Source organism: Harpegnathos saltator, unplaced genomic scaffold (genome assembly GCF_003227715.2).
Source record: "Harpegnathos saltator strain DR-91 unplaced genomic scaffold, Hsal_v8.6 scaffold114, whole genome shotgun sequence".
Lineage (NCBI taxonomy): Eukaryota > Metazoa > Arthropoda > Insecta > Hymenoptera > Formicidae > Harpegnathos > Harpegnathos saltator.
In genome coordinates this window covers 835,636-852,471 of record NW_020229889.1, presented here as the reverse complement: position 1 = coordinate 852,471, position 16,836 = coordinate 835,636, and the positions used below count along the sequence as shown (strand labels likewise).

Genomic DNA, 16,836 nt, shown 5'->3' with positions numbered 1-16,836 from the left:
TGGCGAACTGGGGAGGAGAGGCAGGGGCCGACGATTTCATCGTGCGCACACGCACGTGCTCCGCATTTTTCTCTTTAAGCGCGACCTACGCGCTTAAAGAGAATCCGCGTGCTCTCGTTGAGAGAGAGAGAGAGAGAGAGAGAGAGAGAGAGAGAGAGAGAGAGAGAGAGAGGAGAGAGACCCTCGAGCAGCGTTTCCTCGCGGTTGACGAGAGCGAATCGAGTATGATAATCACGTTGAGGCGCGAGACGCGCGTCCCTCCTCCTTCCACGTTCTCTCTCGGTCTCGTGTCTCTGCGGACACGACGACGTGCGGGCACGGTTACGAGGAAGTTATGGTTATCGGGTAACACACGCGATGGACGACGGCGCATGGGTGCACGGGCGGCTGCGGCGTCTCCGCCGTCGCCGCAGCCGCTAATGGTGCACTATCGACGTATCAATGGCGCTGCGGCGTGCGCATTAATAATCCACGTGATTACCATCGAGCAAGCTCATCCCGAGCGCACTATGGGACACCCGTCCGTCCCGGATGGAAATCGTCTCTCCTTCCCCACCTGGCTCGGTCGGGGACTGTAGCGTTTGATCAAGCGGAACTATAATCCGGAACCATTGCTTCGATAAGCAATTAAAAATTACTCACGCTCTGTGCACTGTAATTAGGCACGCGCACTAGGCCGCTAACAAACCGCGCTCCGCGCTCCGTTCGTACGCGCGAAACGCCGCGTCGCGACTACGTCGTTCGTGTCATCGCGCGTTTATTATTTATCACGCGTTCTATGAATTGGAATCAATCGGAGGGAGCCGCGCGGCCGCGCACGCGTAATGTAACGAAATGTAACGAAGAAATATAATTGATAACGACGATAATACGGTGACGGTGATCGCGATGCAAACGTGATAACTACGGCAATTAGTTGGCAACATCGTTGGCCGTAACGCAGCAACCCCCCCCCACACGCCTACCTACCTACCTACCTACCTACCTATCTACCTACCTACCTGCCTGCGGTCGGTGATTTCCGCGCGCGGGTTGCGCGCGCGACCTAATCGAGGGGTTCCTTAATTAGAAATTAGGCGGCCGCGTTGCACGGGCGCGCCCAAGTTTCGGCGGCGCCGAATGAATTTTTCATGCGGATGAAATTAGAATCGATCGAGCCGCGCGGCGGCTGCTCGCAAAAGCTCGAATTAAATCGCGGGGGCGAGTGGCGCGGCGAATAGGTGGGAGGGGAGCGAAAAGTCCGATGGCCGCTGGTGGCCGGCAGCGGTGGCGGTCCATCGATGGATTTTCCGCGGCCGCGCAATTTGCCGGCGATTATTTATTTGCCGGCGCAATTAATGTCGCTCGCGCGAACTACGAGAAAATTTATCGATCTACGCGTAGCTCCGACCGCGTAGCTTTGTCTATTAACTTCTTCATTTGTTTGTCCGCTTATTGATGGATTTATGGTACTGTTCATTGGCTTGTTTATCCGTTTGCTTATTCATGGATTCATCCACGCCGGTTGTTACTCGCCGGTTATCTATCTGTTTGCTTCTTGTCGGCTCAATAGCCGATTGCCGATTGCCGACCGCCGACCGACTGATTAATTAATTTCCAATTGTTCATTTCGCTCGTGTAAGCACGCGCGCGCGCGCGCGAGATCCTCTCTGGCGGAACGCGAGCCGGGACAAAAGGAAAAGGAAAAGGACGGCAAGCGGAAGAGAGAAAGGAGACGAGCGCGGGGCATAATAGCTGCGCGATTACTAATGATGATTTACTTAAGTAGTTACAAAGAGGACGATGGTGGGAGACTCGCGCGTGCGAGCCTCGAGCCTCGTGCGGGGCCCGAGGTGCGACAGTGGTTCGCCGGAAAGGGAAAGGGCGCAGCAGACGGCGAGAGAAAGAGGGACCTAAGAGGGGAAGGGCTGATTTATCGTGTTGCCTCGATCGAGATTAACTCTCGCCAGCGATCCCGTTCGCTTAAGGACCCGCCGATTGATCGACCGGCCGATCGATCGATCGATCGATCGATCGATCGATCGATCGCGGCGGCCACTTCGGCCATGGCGCCTACCTACGATGGAGACGACTCGTCCTGCCTGCTGCAACGACTTCCTGCTACGTTCGCCGTCGACCGGAAAATTATCTCGTAATGACTAAGCGACTACACGAAGGACTCGTGTGAAATGATCTGAAAAACGGAGAATTGCGCGCGCGCGCGCACACACACAGGTTTCACGACGGATTCACGACAGATTATACACACGTTACGTCCGATCGTTCGATGCAAGAGGAAATCCACCTGCGCGGGATTTCAATCGCGAAAAATTCGTTTCGCCTCGCCTGAGAGGCCTCGTGCGAGTATTTAGAAAAGGATACATCTCCTGGAAGAAGTCCAAATGCGGCGGTTGCAGAATGTCCAGCGCGGAAAGGACCTGCGAAGAAAAAGAGACAGCAAGAGATTGAGGGCCTCGTCCTTGGACCGGACGAGAGAGAGAGAGAGAGAGAGAGAGAGAGAGAGAGAGAGAGAGAGAGAGAGAGAGAGAAAGAGAGAGAGAGAGAGACGGAGAAACGCGAGATCGATCCTCGCTTCGCGCGCGCAAGAGAAAAGCGCATCGTGTCCTCGGGGAAATAAAACTCGCGGAAACTTTCGATACGTCCGCTGCGCGACTTTTAAGGATCTATCGGGGATACTGTCGAGTATTCAACGCGAAACGGTATACCGGCTATTTTCAATCGAGATGATCAAACCGTGAGCGTATAACGAGACCACCGCGCGTTTTTGAGTTTTGCGTTCGACATTGTGCACAAACTATTGTTCTACCTTGATACTACAAGTGACCATACTTACTGTCGTTTTTTCCACGTTGAGAGCCTTTCAAGAAAAACTCATTTTACAAGATTTTAGTGTTCGATTATCTCGATATACACCCTATCCGCATTCAATATTTATTCTTAACTTGAATAATTGTGTGGCTCATTTAACACGTAGACACGTAGACGAAAAGTCGTGGCGGAAATGAAAAAATATCTCCTATATTCGACTCGATTTCGAAACATCCGGTTAAGTGGTGGTGGTGGTGGTACATCCGTTACACATCCGGATATCGACGGTGGTGATAATGATCGACTACTCACGTTATCGTGTTTGAAGAAACAGAGCATCTTCAGCTCCCTGAAGACTCGCTTGCTGCTCACGAGACTTTGAAAGACGTTCGGCAGTTTTTTTAAGGCTACTCTCCTGCCATCCCTCGGATCCGTGACGGCCCTGAAAAATCACAGAAACGAAACTAATCAATAATTTGACCTGATGACCGGCACCAATCGTCGCAAACGCATCACGTGTGTGACGTAAACGATGCGGAATATCGAGTTTCCTCAAGCGCATTCAAAGAGAAGGTTCAAAGAGTATCACATTAGGATTTAAAACAATGTTACACCCAGTCTTGCCGAAAGTTCTTTTACAAATTACAAACAGGGGTCGTAGTCTTTTTAAAGAGGAGGGAGGAGGGATCGATCTCGATTTTAATTTCGCCGCAATCAAGAGCGATGGTGTGGAGAAGAGGATAGATATCCGAGCGATTGGCTAAATAATGTCCGGGGGCCCCACGTCGATGATAACCCTGGAAATACGAGCAGACGACAACGTAACTATACCCCCCCCCCTGAAACCCCACAAGCCTCCCACAGACCTCGATCAGCTCCGGGAATAATTATTATCCCTGCAATTAGTTCGTTTACGGCGGGTTCGATTTCATTGTCGAGCGAGTTGTCGTTACCGCAAACCGACGATTCCTATTCACGAGAATGTCGCAGCGAGCGGCAGAGAGAGAGAGAGAGAGAGAGAGAGAGAGAGAGAGAGAGAGAGAGAGAGAGATTTCAACGCGACCGAAATCCCATTTTCGGTCATCGCCCATATCGCTATCTAGCCAGACAGATAAAGTAATTCCAGTTTTTTGAGAAGGGGAAGAGAGAACGAAACACAGCAGGGGGACGAAAATGACTTTTCGATCCACGACGATAGCGCGATAGAAATAGCATGGAGAAATAGCGATCAAAGCGCACGTACATACGTACACACACACGCGCGCGCATATGTGTATCTCTAGAAATATTATTAAATTTAAATATTTATTTATTCAAATCAACTTTGTGACCGATGCTACCAGATAAGTGACACGTTACGTATCTAATCGCGCCAAAGTTCTAGTTTCCTTACGGCCCACTAAATCGATTCATTCGCGCGAGATAGTCAAAAAGGGGTCCATTATCTCGAGTGTCGTCCCTTCGAATCTCAATTCATGTGCCGTTCCGTTGCGCGTTCTCAACGGCCAATGTTCCAACCTCCGTTGGAAGTTGACCTGTGCTTTTGTATCTCTTGCTTCCGACTGACTCGATCCGTGAAAATGAAAAAGCAGAGTACTCCGCGAATACTTTTTTTTATATTCTCTACAAGTGGACGACAAGTTTGATATTCTCGCTAATGAAAGTTAGCGTTAAAAATTGCGAAATTTCTCCGCAAAGGCAGGAAAGGAGGAACATTCGAAGATTTCCTCGAGGAAATTATTTTCGACTCGATTCATCTCGAGAATTAGAGCCCGAAGACGTTAATTACATCATCGGACTTCTCTCACAAGAGGTCTGATCGCGAGAGAAATAAAGAGTGAAGAAGAAGGGGGAAAAAGAGGTGAACGAGCCGTCGCGAACCGGCAAGAGATTAAGGTCGATCCGACGAACGAGCGAGTCACGAACGTAGAAAGGTACGACGACCTTCGAAAAGGGTCAACGCACCCGTCGTTGCCGTCGAGCATAAGCGGAAGTAAAGTCACGAATTTCGAAGCGGAACGACCGTGAAATGATGCGCCGAGCGCAGGGACACGAGGGGAAGGAGAGGGAGGAGGAGGAGGAGGAGGAACGCGCACCCGGGAGCCTACTCTCGCGGTTTCGACAATGTTTATTCATTCGAAATCCCGGCGAACCGACGGGCTTCTGTGCGCACACACACTCGCCGGAAGTTCAAGAGGTTATTGCCGAAACGAGGCACGTCCAGCTTTGGTGAGAAACGACGAGCTGCCGATAAAAGCGGATGTTCGTACGAACAGGTGTGTGTGTGTGTGTGTGTGTGTGTGTCACAACCGCCGGCCGGTTACTTCGCAACACTTCTGCCGCGAGAGAAAATCGACTCCGCGGCGGAGCATATTCTAATTCCGAGCGTACATCTCTCCCGCGCGCGCGCGGTGACGTAACGTGAAGCGCGTCGGAACGGAACGGATGTTGCCGCTGATCGATGTGTCAGGAGCGCGAGTTACACGGTCGTGTTTACCGCGAGTTTTCCACGATGACGTGTCTGGGCCCTGGGGCCACGGCAAAAGCCGTCACGCGCGCGCGCGCGCCTTTTGGAAATCAAATTTACATATACACGTTGCATGGTTTTTCCCGCCGCGAGGTTTCCCCCGCCGGAGCGGTCTTTCCCGCTTCCTCCCTGAGGGATCGGTTTATAACGGCCGATAACGCAGCCAACGACTTTGTTCCTGATTAGACGCGCGAGGCGCCCGCTTCTCGTGCGTCACCTCTCGTCGAGGACTTCCTATTTTTGAGAGAGAGAGAGAGCTCTTTGTGAAACGAGCAGCGCGGGGTCGTCGAACGAGCGAGTCGCGAGTGTGATTCACCTGCTAGGCGGGCACTTTTCAAAGTATCGCCGCCGCGCCGTCGCGGAGCCTTTTTGTTCGGAGCCGGGCACAGCCCGTACGATTGTTCGCGTACGATCTTTCGCAAACCGCGACGCGGTTATCGCGAGCGATAATACACACAGCGCCTTTGTCGTGCGCCGCACAATGATCTTCTTTCTCTGTTCTTCCTTCGTCTCATCGCAATTTTCTCCGATCGGTGAAGAAAAAGCGGTCGGAATAAATCCCTCGCTCTTGTCGTGCATTCGTGTATCGCGGAATCTGTCATTAAAATTTGAAACCGCGAGCTGCGGAACATCCTGCACGCGCGAAACCGGTCTTCGCGAGTGTGAATGCACTCGGAAAAGCGCATCAAAGCCGAAATACGCAGCGTTACGCTCGGCCGATATCGAGTCGTTTTTATCTCATCAGCCACGACCTCTTACGCAAACAAAATGAAAAATAGAATCGCGGCTCGGCTGGCGCGCGCGCGCGCGATCAAATAAATTAGTTTGCCCCGCGAGAGAGATGGAGATGGAGATGGAGATGCAGAGAGAGAGAGAGAGAGAGAAATCTCCCGAGTCTGAATATTTCATTCCGCGGTGGATTCTCCATCCAGCGTACGCTCTAAACGGCATTAACGCGGATTTAAGCACCGCGCGCGCCGATTCCGCATCGTGCATCGTGGAAATATCGCCGGACGCTCGATCGCGGAAACGCGATGGCGAAAATTGCCGTCAATCGTCGGTCGAGTCGAAACGGAAACCGCGTCGACGTTGAAAAGAACGCGACAAAGAACTCCCGAGCAAACCGGGAGAAAGTGCGCGCGAGTTCTGGTGCGTCCTGTCCTGTCCTGCATTTAAAAGGCGGCAGATGTTCCGCAGGGGGGCTCGAAAACCGGGCCCGAACGCGATCCCCACGCGCCACGTGGCGCTCCGAGACAGACGGTGAACGGGCCCCACTTTTATACCCGATACGTACAAGGTGTTCCGAAATTCAGCAAGTATAACGTGCATCGGCCACGATGCCGACATCTGTCGATGTCTGATTTGACATTTCACGAAAACACGAGGCGTGCGCGCCTCGAAACCTGTCGAGTGGCGAGTCCCTTCGCGAGCGAAGGGTTATTATCCTCCTGCCCGAGCTTGGCCGTTTTCAATCTGCACCGGGCGTTTCTTCTGCGCCCAATCCAAAATCTTATTTCTCGCGTTGAAAAGTCCCTGGAGTGTTCCCTAGGACTCGTCGTAGGTAGGCAGGGAGAGAGAGAGAGAGAGAGAGAGAGAGAGAGAGAGAGAGAGAGAGAGAGAGAGAGAGAGAGAGAGAGAGAGAGAGAGCGACAAAAGAGCGACATTGCGCTACTTTCGGGACACTCTGTATAGAAGGGACGCGAAAGAAGGACCTTCCGTCCGTCAATCTAACACCTGGCACCTGCTGCTGACCCCCCCGTCTTTTCGAAACTGCGGTCGACTTTGCCGCGGAATAGCGGCAACAACAACAGCGCGATTCTGCGGGTGCGGGGAAGAAGTGTCTCGTCGCGTCGCGTCGACGGTGCGCGAAACACATTTCTCAAAAGATTCGCGTAGCTGTAATTTGCGCTCGCCGACCGAACGCCGGCCACTTGTAATTACATCCGCGGGTGTTTCCTGAAGAAAGCTCGTGTGCGACGTCGCGACGCGCGAGCGCGAGCGCGTCGTTCCGACGAAACGGCGTCTTCAAAGGGAAATTGGCGCCGATAGAAGCATCGTGTGTATGTACGTCTACCGTGCGTCGCCGAGGATAAAAATATAAAAGAAGATTGAAGGATTCGCGCGAGGGCGATAACAGGATGCTTCCCGTTGGAAAAGACGTGCCTGCGCGCTGTTATCTGCCGCGTTATCGCGCCTCGGGAGGAGAAGATTGTCGCGGAGGAGTCGGAGAAGGTGGAGGCTTGTCTCCGCGGGAGAAAAACGCGGGCGAATCTAAAGAATCGGAATAAGACCGACGCGTCGGAATACGAAGAACGCTATTTTCAAGTCGGCATGTTACGTCAAGATTACGTCCCGCGCGGATCAGCCGAGTTCCGCGCCGACTGCAGCGCGACAGGCTAAATAGGAACGTGGCTCTCGCAAAGCCCTCTTGAACTCACGTTACGCTTTTCGCAAACGATCCCGGGAGTTACCAAAGCGGCGGCGGCGACGGCTGCTGCTGCTGTCTCTGTGCAAACTTTAAACGGCGAAGGAAATAAGAAAAGAAAGAAAAAAAAACTCGTGAAAGAGACGTACGCGAGCGCGCACGCGCTCTGCCTTCCTCCGCTCCTCCTCGGCTTCGAGGTCGTTCCTCCTCCTCCTCGCGAGCCGCTCATTATGCCCAGACCCGCCGCCGAATGTTATTATTTCAAAGCAGCGGCGGGGACGGAAGGGGAGGAGGAAGGCGCGAGCATCCGTTGTACGCGCGACAGGTAAAAAGCGAGCGCAAGAAAGGCGAAACGAAGGGAAGAAGATGATCGATTTCTCGCACGCATACACAAAGTCTCGATCCTTTCGCGCGCGAAAACAATTGCTCGCGGAGGGACGCGACAGACATTTCGCCAGAGCTCGCGCGATTGTTGACCCGGGCGAGCGAGCAAAGCACGCTCGAGAAGGACGTGTGTCAGGTGACCCGGTTCAGCGGATCGACATCGTCCGCGGGAAAAACGCTATTAGGCCTCGCGCAAAAACCGCGCGCGACACGCGCAGCTGTGAACGGCGGGCTCACCTGCGGCTCCGGCTGCACCTGCGCCCGCTCTCGGGAGTCTCGGGCCTATGTCTTCACCTGCACCGCGCCCGAGTGACCCGCGGCGAGCGTAACACGGGGGCCAGGGAGCGCGCGAGCAGCGAGGAGAGAGCGTCGCTTAATATCGCACTTCCGCCGTGCTATTGAGATAGGTCGTAAAGCGCCGGGAAAGGACGTCGTCGTCGTCGTCGTCGTCGCCGCCGCCGCCGCACACGGATTAATGCGCGGATAACAACGCGCGGAACGTACGACACGCGGCCAGACGACAATGAGACGAGCGCGAGCTGCCGCGTTCGGATGAAATTTATCGCGGTTCATCGATCGCCGCCTCGCCGCCTCGCCGCCTCGTCACTACGCCGCTGCACTTGTGCAAATCGCCGCGCGGCGTAATGTTTACGGCGCGTCTCGCTTCGCGGCCGGTCAAAGAGGAAAGAACTCGGCTCGGGGGAGGGGGCTGAGAGAGAGAGAGAGAGAGAGAGAGAGAGAGAGAGAGAGAGAGAGAGAGAGAGGGAGAGAGAGGAGGAGGACTTTCCTCATCGATCGCGGATTTCGCCGGAATTGGAATTTCAGGAAACAAATCTTTCCTCTCGTAGATCGTCGCGATCGGCCATCATAGATCGCGAACTACGGCCGCGCAGAAGAGGTAGGTGGTACCTACCGGTCTTTCGGTATTTGAGGAAAGGCTGATTTTCGGGACGAGTCGAGTTTACCGCTGGGCGGCGGTATTCGGCGGCAGCTTTCGTCAGGCAGACAGCCATAAATCGACGAGAACGCCGCGCGGTTCTTTGCGTCAAAGCGCTACGCGCTCGCGCTCAGGCTTCTAACATCTTCACTCCCGCGATGATATTTCCTTCGTTCGTCCAGGCTTGCGCGAACGGGAAAATATAGAGCGCTAAAGAGAACATATCGCGGCGAGCGAGAGGAGAGCTGACACCGCTCTCTCTCTCTCTCTCTCTCTCTCTCTCTCTCTCTCTCTCTCTCTCTCTCTCTCTCTCTCTCTCTCTCTCTCTCTCTCTCTCTCTCTCTCTCCCTCCCTCCCTCCCTCTCCCTCCCTCTCTGTGTATATGTGTATGTGTTTATGAAAGATTCCACTTCGCTCTCGCGAATTTCCCCGTCGGACTTCGAGATCCTCCGGGTGCGAGAGATCGTTTTCCAGGTTTTTCAGGTGAACGTCGCGGAACATTGGCTGGCTCCGGCTTCTCGTTTATCGCGCGTTAAACCGCGAGTCATTATTTCGCCCATCCACATTCCGCCCGATTACCGACCGTTTAACGTCGAGCGCTTCTTATTTCGCCGCGTTTCCGTTATTTTTCTAAGCTTGGATTTTTGCAAGCGTCGCGAACGCACGGCGAACGGGACAAAGGGTGTTGTTACGCCCGGGGCCACCGTCCTGACGATTCTCGATTTTCACGAGCTGCGCGTTTCGCGGGATCGATAACCCGAATTAGCGTCAGCATGAGTGTCGGGCGTATTTACGTTCGCTGGCTTCGTGCGGAAGTTCCGTCCAACTAGTTTAAACTTAACAAGGAGAAACCGCGGCTTCGGACGGGAACTGAGAGACGTGTCGCGGGACTTTGCGAGCAGGGAGGAGGGAGAGAGAGGGAGGGAGGGAGGGAGAGCGTTTGCGTAATTATCCCGTGATAGGTCTCGGCAAAGTTAGTACCGCTCGCGTAGGACGGCTGCAGTTGGTTTCCAATGAAATATGTCGCGCGTGTTACGGATTGCTCCCTTGAAAAACGGACGAGTGAAAAATGATGAAAACTCCGAGTGATTCGGCAGGAGGACAATTTTCGCGAGGAGTCGCGAGCAAATTTCAAATATCAGTTTGTAGATAAATGTAAATGCTCTCACTTTCCCGAAGTGGTTGCTGGGTGTCCCCAGAGTCGATGCAATGATCGCGCGGTCCCGCGGACGCGCTTGTTCCCCTCCTCTCTCTCTCTCTCTCTCTCTCTTTCTCCTTCTCAAAGTTATCGTTGTTCACAGATGGTCTCGAGAAAACAGATGCCGATTTCCGTGGCCACGAGGAAATGCTCTCTTTATCCTATCGTCTCTCGATCGAACGTCGACACGCGTCTCTATTTGTACCGCGATAATTTCGCAAAATTCATTCGGGATCATTTCCGGCGCGGGAGCGGGAGGTGGGGAAAAAATGGCGACTCGCCATTTCCGGAATCAGCGCGAGTTCGCGACTCCGAAATTTTCGCGGGCTTGTCGGCAGAACGGGCAAACTTCCGGTTCGATTTTCTAGTCCCCGCTTCCGCTGTCGGCCGTATCGATCGACGAGAGGGAAGGGGGAGCGGTACGACCGCGCGCGCGAAACGTGACCCGGGAGATCCTCGGCGAACGGGGGAGGGCTTCGCCGGGAACGCGGCTCTAGTCTCCGCTGCAGCTCGCTCGTCGAGGAAAACGTCGAGGGAACGCGAAGAGCGACGGAGAAGAGGAAGGAGAGGGAAGAGGGAAGAGAGAGAGAGAGAGAGAGAGAGAGAGAGAGAGAGAGAGAGAGAGAGAGAGAGAGAGCGAAGAGGAGCGGCGAGGAGGGAGAGAGATCCGTGGAGCGAAACCGGATGGAACGCCCGGTATATCTAGATGATTCGCCTGCATGCTTCGCTCGGCGCCCTTACGAAACCGGATAGCAGCCCTCACACAAAGATAACCGATCTCTACACGCTTCGTTCCCCAAACCACGCCTCCGCCGTTGTTGTTAAATATACTACACGTTGACCCGTTGGCGCGGTCGCGCTCCTCCTTTTGTCGGGGGGAGGGGTGGGTGGACACGAGGGAAGCTGCAGAGGAAAAAGAGACGAATTTTAGACGATCGAGCGATTAATTATGCAAAAAGATCCGGCAGGGCCGATACTTGACGACGCGATCGTCGAGCGGACAGACGCTTCGTCGATCAACAGCGCCCTTTCCGATCGTCAACGCTGAGAATCGTCAAGCGCTCGCGAACTGTCGCCTCGGCCGCCCGTGCTTCCCCGCGACGAGAACGGAATCTCGCACGGATCTCGCACGGATCTCGGCCGGGAGAAAAATTTCAATGACAATCCGTTCGCTCATTCGCGCGCGACTGTCGCTGCGAGAGGTCTCGCTGATGTATGAAAAGAGAAGATCTACACGCCGGTGGTACTCGTTATCGGATTTTACTGTCGCGATAAGAGATGATAATGTTCCGGTTCCACGGTGTACGCGCGGTAGCATCGCCTGTTTGAGGAGCCAATCCCGCTTTGAACCCCGCTGCGTGTCGGGTGTCTCCCAAGTACGGGGACGCTCGCTCGCTCTCTCTCTCTCTCTCTCTCTCTCTCTCTCTCTCTCTCTCTCTCTCTCTCTCTCTCTCTCTCTCTCTCTCTCTCTCGGTCCACCCCACAGAATGGAATTCGTGGGAGATCCTTGCAGCGTCAAGATTGAATGAAGAAAGAAATAAGTAAGAGAAGCGAGCGAGCGCACGGCGTCATGGTGCGTTTTGAAAGCGAAGCAATCGATAGGATTCGAGGTCGACCCGATAACCTTTGCTAATGGAGGCTCTCCGGGCGCCGGCCGCGCCGCGCCGCGCCGCGCCGCGCCGCGCTGCGCGAGGAGACGTCAGTCGTGGGAGTCGGGGGCCCACGTGTCGGGGTCAACGGCTCGCATAAATGAGCGGCGAATCGAGCCGCAAACCGTGATCGACGACGAGGCTTAAAGAGAACATTTTTGATCGCCGTCAGGATCGTTTTCTTCGCCGCCGCTTTTTATCGATCCGTCCTTATCTCTTATCGTGCGCGCGCGCGCTTATCGTGCGCACTTTCGGGACGAGTTTGAGTTTAAGAGCTCGAACGAAGTTTACGACGGTAAAGTTCGAAAAAATGGGGAAGAACTTCTCCCGTTTAGTCGCGTCTCGCCGATTGACAGACATGAATGGCGTGTATTCGAGTATCTCGCGTCGCGGTAATTTGCAAATTAATTTCATTAAGAGAGAGAGAGAGAGATCTCCCGCTTATGAAAATAAACACCCCGACGCTACGGCGACGGTGATTGAATCGTAAAATCGCGCACGGTTCGCGTTCGACATTTCCCTGCTAGTTTTGAATGTTGTCGTCCGAAAATGAAACGACAAACATTGATCGACATCGATTATGACTCGTATTACTTAATACGCACAGTCGCGCGTTTTTTTTTTTTTTCGAAGAAGTTTTATCGCGAAATTATCGATTCGAATCGATATCGTCAACTGCACACGTCGCATATAACGCGCTCGGACTTATCGGTGCTCCACCACCACCACCACGTGCATTGACCAAATCTGGAACGGTCTGATAGTTGTAGAATAGTTTCGCGGCTGCCTCCAGCCAGGGTTTCGGGTCGCGTTTCTCTATCGGCGTCGGCTCCTGAAACTAGTTTGCGAAACAATCGGCCGGCGTTCACGGTCTTGCGACAAGATCCGGATTGGCCAATCATACCGATCGTGAATCGATCCCGTCTTCTCTACGGGAACTCGTCCCGTCCGAGAATAAAGACTCTCTAGTCAGAATTTCGACGTCGACCTTTTCCTCGAATTTTGTCACTAAAATCATCGAAATCATGGAATTCACTATACCCAGATAACCTCCGCGAGAAACTTTTATCAGTACAGTTGGTACGATGTTACATAAAACATAATAAACATGACTATTCGTTACGTACGAAATTGTAAATAAATAAGAGAATAACGAAGGATTTTACACGGCAAGTATCGCCAAAACAAAGTCTGAAAAGCGAGCGTTGTTAAATTGCGCTCCGCAATTTGCGATCACTGTGGAAACCGGATCGATCAAACTCAGTAATCAAACTAAAGGTTGTTACAGTTGCGAGTTGGTAGGGAAGAACGCGGCCGAAAATTTTAATGCGGAATATGTCTGTTATCTTTCCGAACGTCAATTTTTAACTGCATACACTATACATTTCATATAATATATTCTATAGGTATACGTTACCGATAAGAGTACATATCACTAGATAGTGATTATGATAAGTCACTATGGCGACGTATCTGACAAGTAAGAAAAAACTCCTTTGATAAAATACATAGGAAAGGACAAATAGCGTCCTTAACAGAACGTAAAAATTTTGGCTAGAAAGAACATCTGACAACCTTCTCTCTACTCTACTCTCTACTCTACTCTCTACTCTCGAGAGTACCCAGCCGTGTTGGCGGGACAGGTCGCGAGAAGCGACAGGTCGAAATTACAATTCGAACAGGTGCAATCTACTCCCTCAAGTTTGAAGGAAAGAAATGCACGATCTCTCTCTCTCTCTCTCTCTCTCTCTCTCTCTCTCTCTCTCTCTCTCTCTCTCTCGCAATCGAGAGACGAACGACGACGCGTTTGACCTTTGACGAGCGAGTTTCCTTCGTCACGAGGTCCCGCTGCGGCGAAATCCTGACGTTGCTGCGCTGAATGTGCAGCGAAAGCGCGTTTGCATGTGCACACGTGTCGGCCGACGAGGGCGACGGCGACGGCGACGGCGACGGGGACGGCGACGGCGACGACGACGGCGACGGCAACGACGACGGCGACGGCGACGGCGACGGCGACGGCGACGGCGACGAGCAGGACAAAGATACTCGCCATCTGCACCGCGACAGCTGCTACGTTGCGACGGATGTGTGCGGAGGGAGAGGAAACGGCGGGGTTACATATGGGGAAGGGGTGTCGCCGTTCCGCGCCGCTCCCCGTTCCCGTAATCCACTTTCATTATATTTTCGCAATTGGCGCACTCCGTGCGCGCGCGCGCACTCTTCGTGATACTCTTTATTTAACTTGCCGTGCCGTATGCCGTGCCAGCCAGCCGTCGCGAAGTGGCTCTTTTTTATTTTTTTCTTTTTTCTTTCCTCCCTCCCTCTCTCTCTCTCTCTCTCTCTCTCTCTCTCTCTCTCTACTTTTTCCCGCAATTTTTATCTCGATCCGCAACCATCTGCGAATACGCGCGCGGTTGTTCGCCTCGGACAGCCCGACGATGATCCGCGACCCCCAACTCCTGACCTCTCTGCTCCGATAGAATCTCTTATTTTCCGCGCGGCAAGATGATGATAATTTATTCTCTAATTATCACGCGATAAAACGAACCTCGACGAGTTCCTCGCGAGAGAAACGAAATTCTGTGTCTATTGTACCAAGTCGGAATATTAGAATGTTGATGTCGCAAGAGACATCTCTCTCTGGTACTCGAGCGCACATTTTCGAGTATTCAGACAAGCAACATTCCCGCGCGCGGGAGAATCGGGATACTTTGTCCGCGCTGACACTCGTTCTAATCGATATTTCAACATTCCGGCGATCGAATATAAATCGCGAATCATAAGCGAGAGTTGGAGAGAGAGAGAGAGAGAGAGAGAGAGAGAGAGAGAAAAGTGAGGCCGAGACCGAAATGTCTACCGAGACTCGCCGATCACGCGCTCGTACGGCCGCACCGGAGAACGCGGAGCCGCGAGAGAAGACAAAGACCTAAGTCCGCTCGAACCGAACAGAACGGACCTGTTTCACGACCGGGAGACCTTCGTGCTCACTTGCCTTCGTCTCGCCTCTCTCCCTCTTGTTCAGGCCGGTGCCAGATCTGGTACCCGGGACGGGTATCGCGGGCTGGTCCAGGTCGCCTCGGGAGAGGACGGGAGGCTGCCGCGCGAGCCGCTCGCAGCGAAGCGCGATGCGATGAAGAAGAAACCGGCGATATGGGCGCGAGAGGGATTATTCAACATCCGAGAGAGAGAGAGAGAGAGAGAGAGAGAGAGAGAGAGAGAGAGAGGGAGAGAAGGAGAGAGAGAGAGAAGGGGAGGAGAGCGGAGGCGCAGGAACGGCGAGCTCTTTTCTTCACTTCACTCGACACTCGGCCGAAATTCTTGTCGACAGCGAGAGTTCCATCGGGCAAATTTCTGTCGCGCGTATTCGCGCGATTCGTACACGTATTTTCGGCCAGAAACTCGCGCGCAGCAGGCTGCCGCGTCGCGTCGCACCCATAGCCCATAGCCCGGCTGTAATCGCGAATCCACGAAATATACGCCGTACCGGCCGTAGCCGTTTAATCGGTGACGCGCAATGAGTGGCTCATTGCGCGTTTCGCATCGCGATTCGCCTGATTTAATAGAACACTTCTATTACGAGGCTCCGCGACGCCGGACATGCGACACGTCCATAAATCAGCATCCATTTATCTGCCGCCCGTCTACCGGGTGTCGCGTGACGATTTCACGAAATTAAATGGCACGTCGCGATTAATTAGTCCTTTGAATTCGCGGGGGCACGAACAAATATGATACAAAGACGGATGACGGAGGAAGAGAGAATAGCTGTTTTTTCCCCTTTATTATATCTTTGACGCATCAATATGAAATTAATACATTTGCTTTTCCTGACTGCGAGTATGCTCGGTGTCTTAAAAAAAATGAAGAGAAGAAAAAAAGAGAAAAAACAGGATACATATACCGTTTCCTCAGAACGACCGGGCCTACGTTCTAAAATCCACCGGCGCTTTTTGCGGCATCTTTTTCTCGGCTCGACTCGCGTCGCTCGTCCGGCCGCTCGCGCGCGATCATAAATATTCATCCCGGCAATCCTGAACAAACTTTTGCCACGGTGCTTCTCCTCTCATCTCTCTGTTCGCCCCCCCCTCTCTCTCTCTCCCTCTCTCTGAGCCAGCTTCTCCACACGCATATAAATCGATATTGGCATCTATCGGCACCCTCAACCCCGCGTTTCTCCGGTCCGTTCACTTTTCAACAGCCGGAAATGGGTTATCAATTCGGCTCGCGGTCGTCCTTTCTTTTTCCTTGTTTTCGGCACCATCCTCGTTTTCCTTTTTTCTATTTTTTTCGTGCTCTTTTTGTGCCCGCCACCAGTATATCCTACCGCAAATCGACCTCGAAATCACCGCGCTATCTCGTCGCGAGACGTCACTCTCTTTCGCGACGGCGCGAATATAATAACTGCGCGAAGAAATTAATTAGCGCGGTTCGTGAAGAAGCCGAGCGGAACCGCGAGTCGGTTAGTCGTAAATCGATGAAGGTTAATCGCGCGGATTAACGCCCGTGCTAATAAAATATATCGGCTAATATTCAGCGAACAGAGACGCGTTTGACACTCGCGCAGATATTTCGGGAATCGTGTCTTTATCGGGCTGTGTGTGCTCCAGTTACCTCGGACAAACTTCGAAATTCAAATGAGGTCACCCTTTGAAAAAAATCTCCACGAAGCACTCGGCTCCTTGAAAAGGGTCATTCGAGCAGGCCGGCGCGCGCTTGTTCCGCGTATATGCGTGTGCGTGCCGCCGCGTCATGTTAACGCGTACAGCGTTAACGTTTCGGCAGACGCGCACCGCGGGGACCGTTTTGCAATATCAATAATTCATCATTCATAAATGATAAGTTGCGACAGTCGGTATTATTACGCATTAACGGGCAGAAATTGCGACATGTAATTTACGTATTAGAAAT

General features: G+C 53.0%; 1 protein-coding gene across 4 annotated transcripts in view; it reads right to left on the bottom strand.

The window, feature by feature from the left end:
* Window positions 1-16,836, bottom strand: part of nmo (serine/threonine-protein kinase nemo) — a 79,693-nt gene that overhangs the window by 32,746 nt on the left and 30,111 nt on the right. For all 4 annotated transcript variants that reach the window (XM_019845405.2, XM_019845407.2, XM_025302387.1 and 1 more), the window contains exons 2-3: window positions 3,121-3,250; window positions 2,362-2,417 (exon numbers count right to left, since the gene is read on the bottom strand). In XM_019845405.2, coding sequence (XP_019700964.2) covers window positions 2,362-2,417; window positions 3,121-3,250 — 186 coding nt within the window. The remainder of the gene's footprint in view (window positions 1-2,361; window positions 2,418-3,120; window positions 3,251-16,836) is intronic.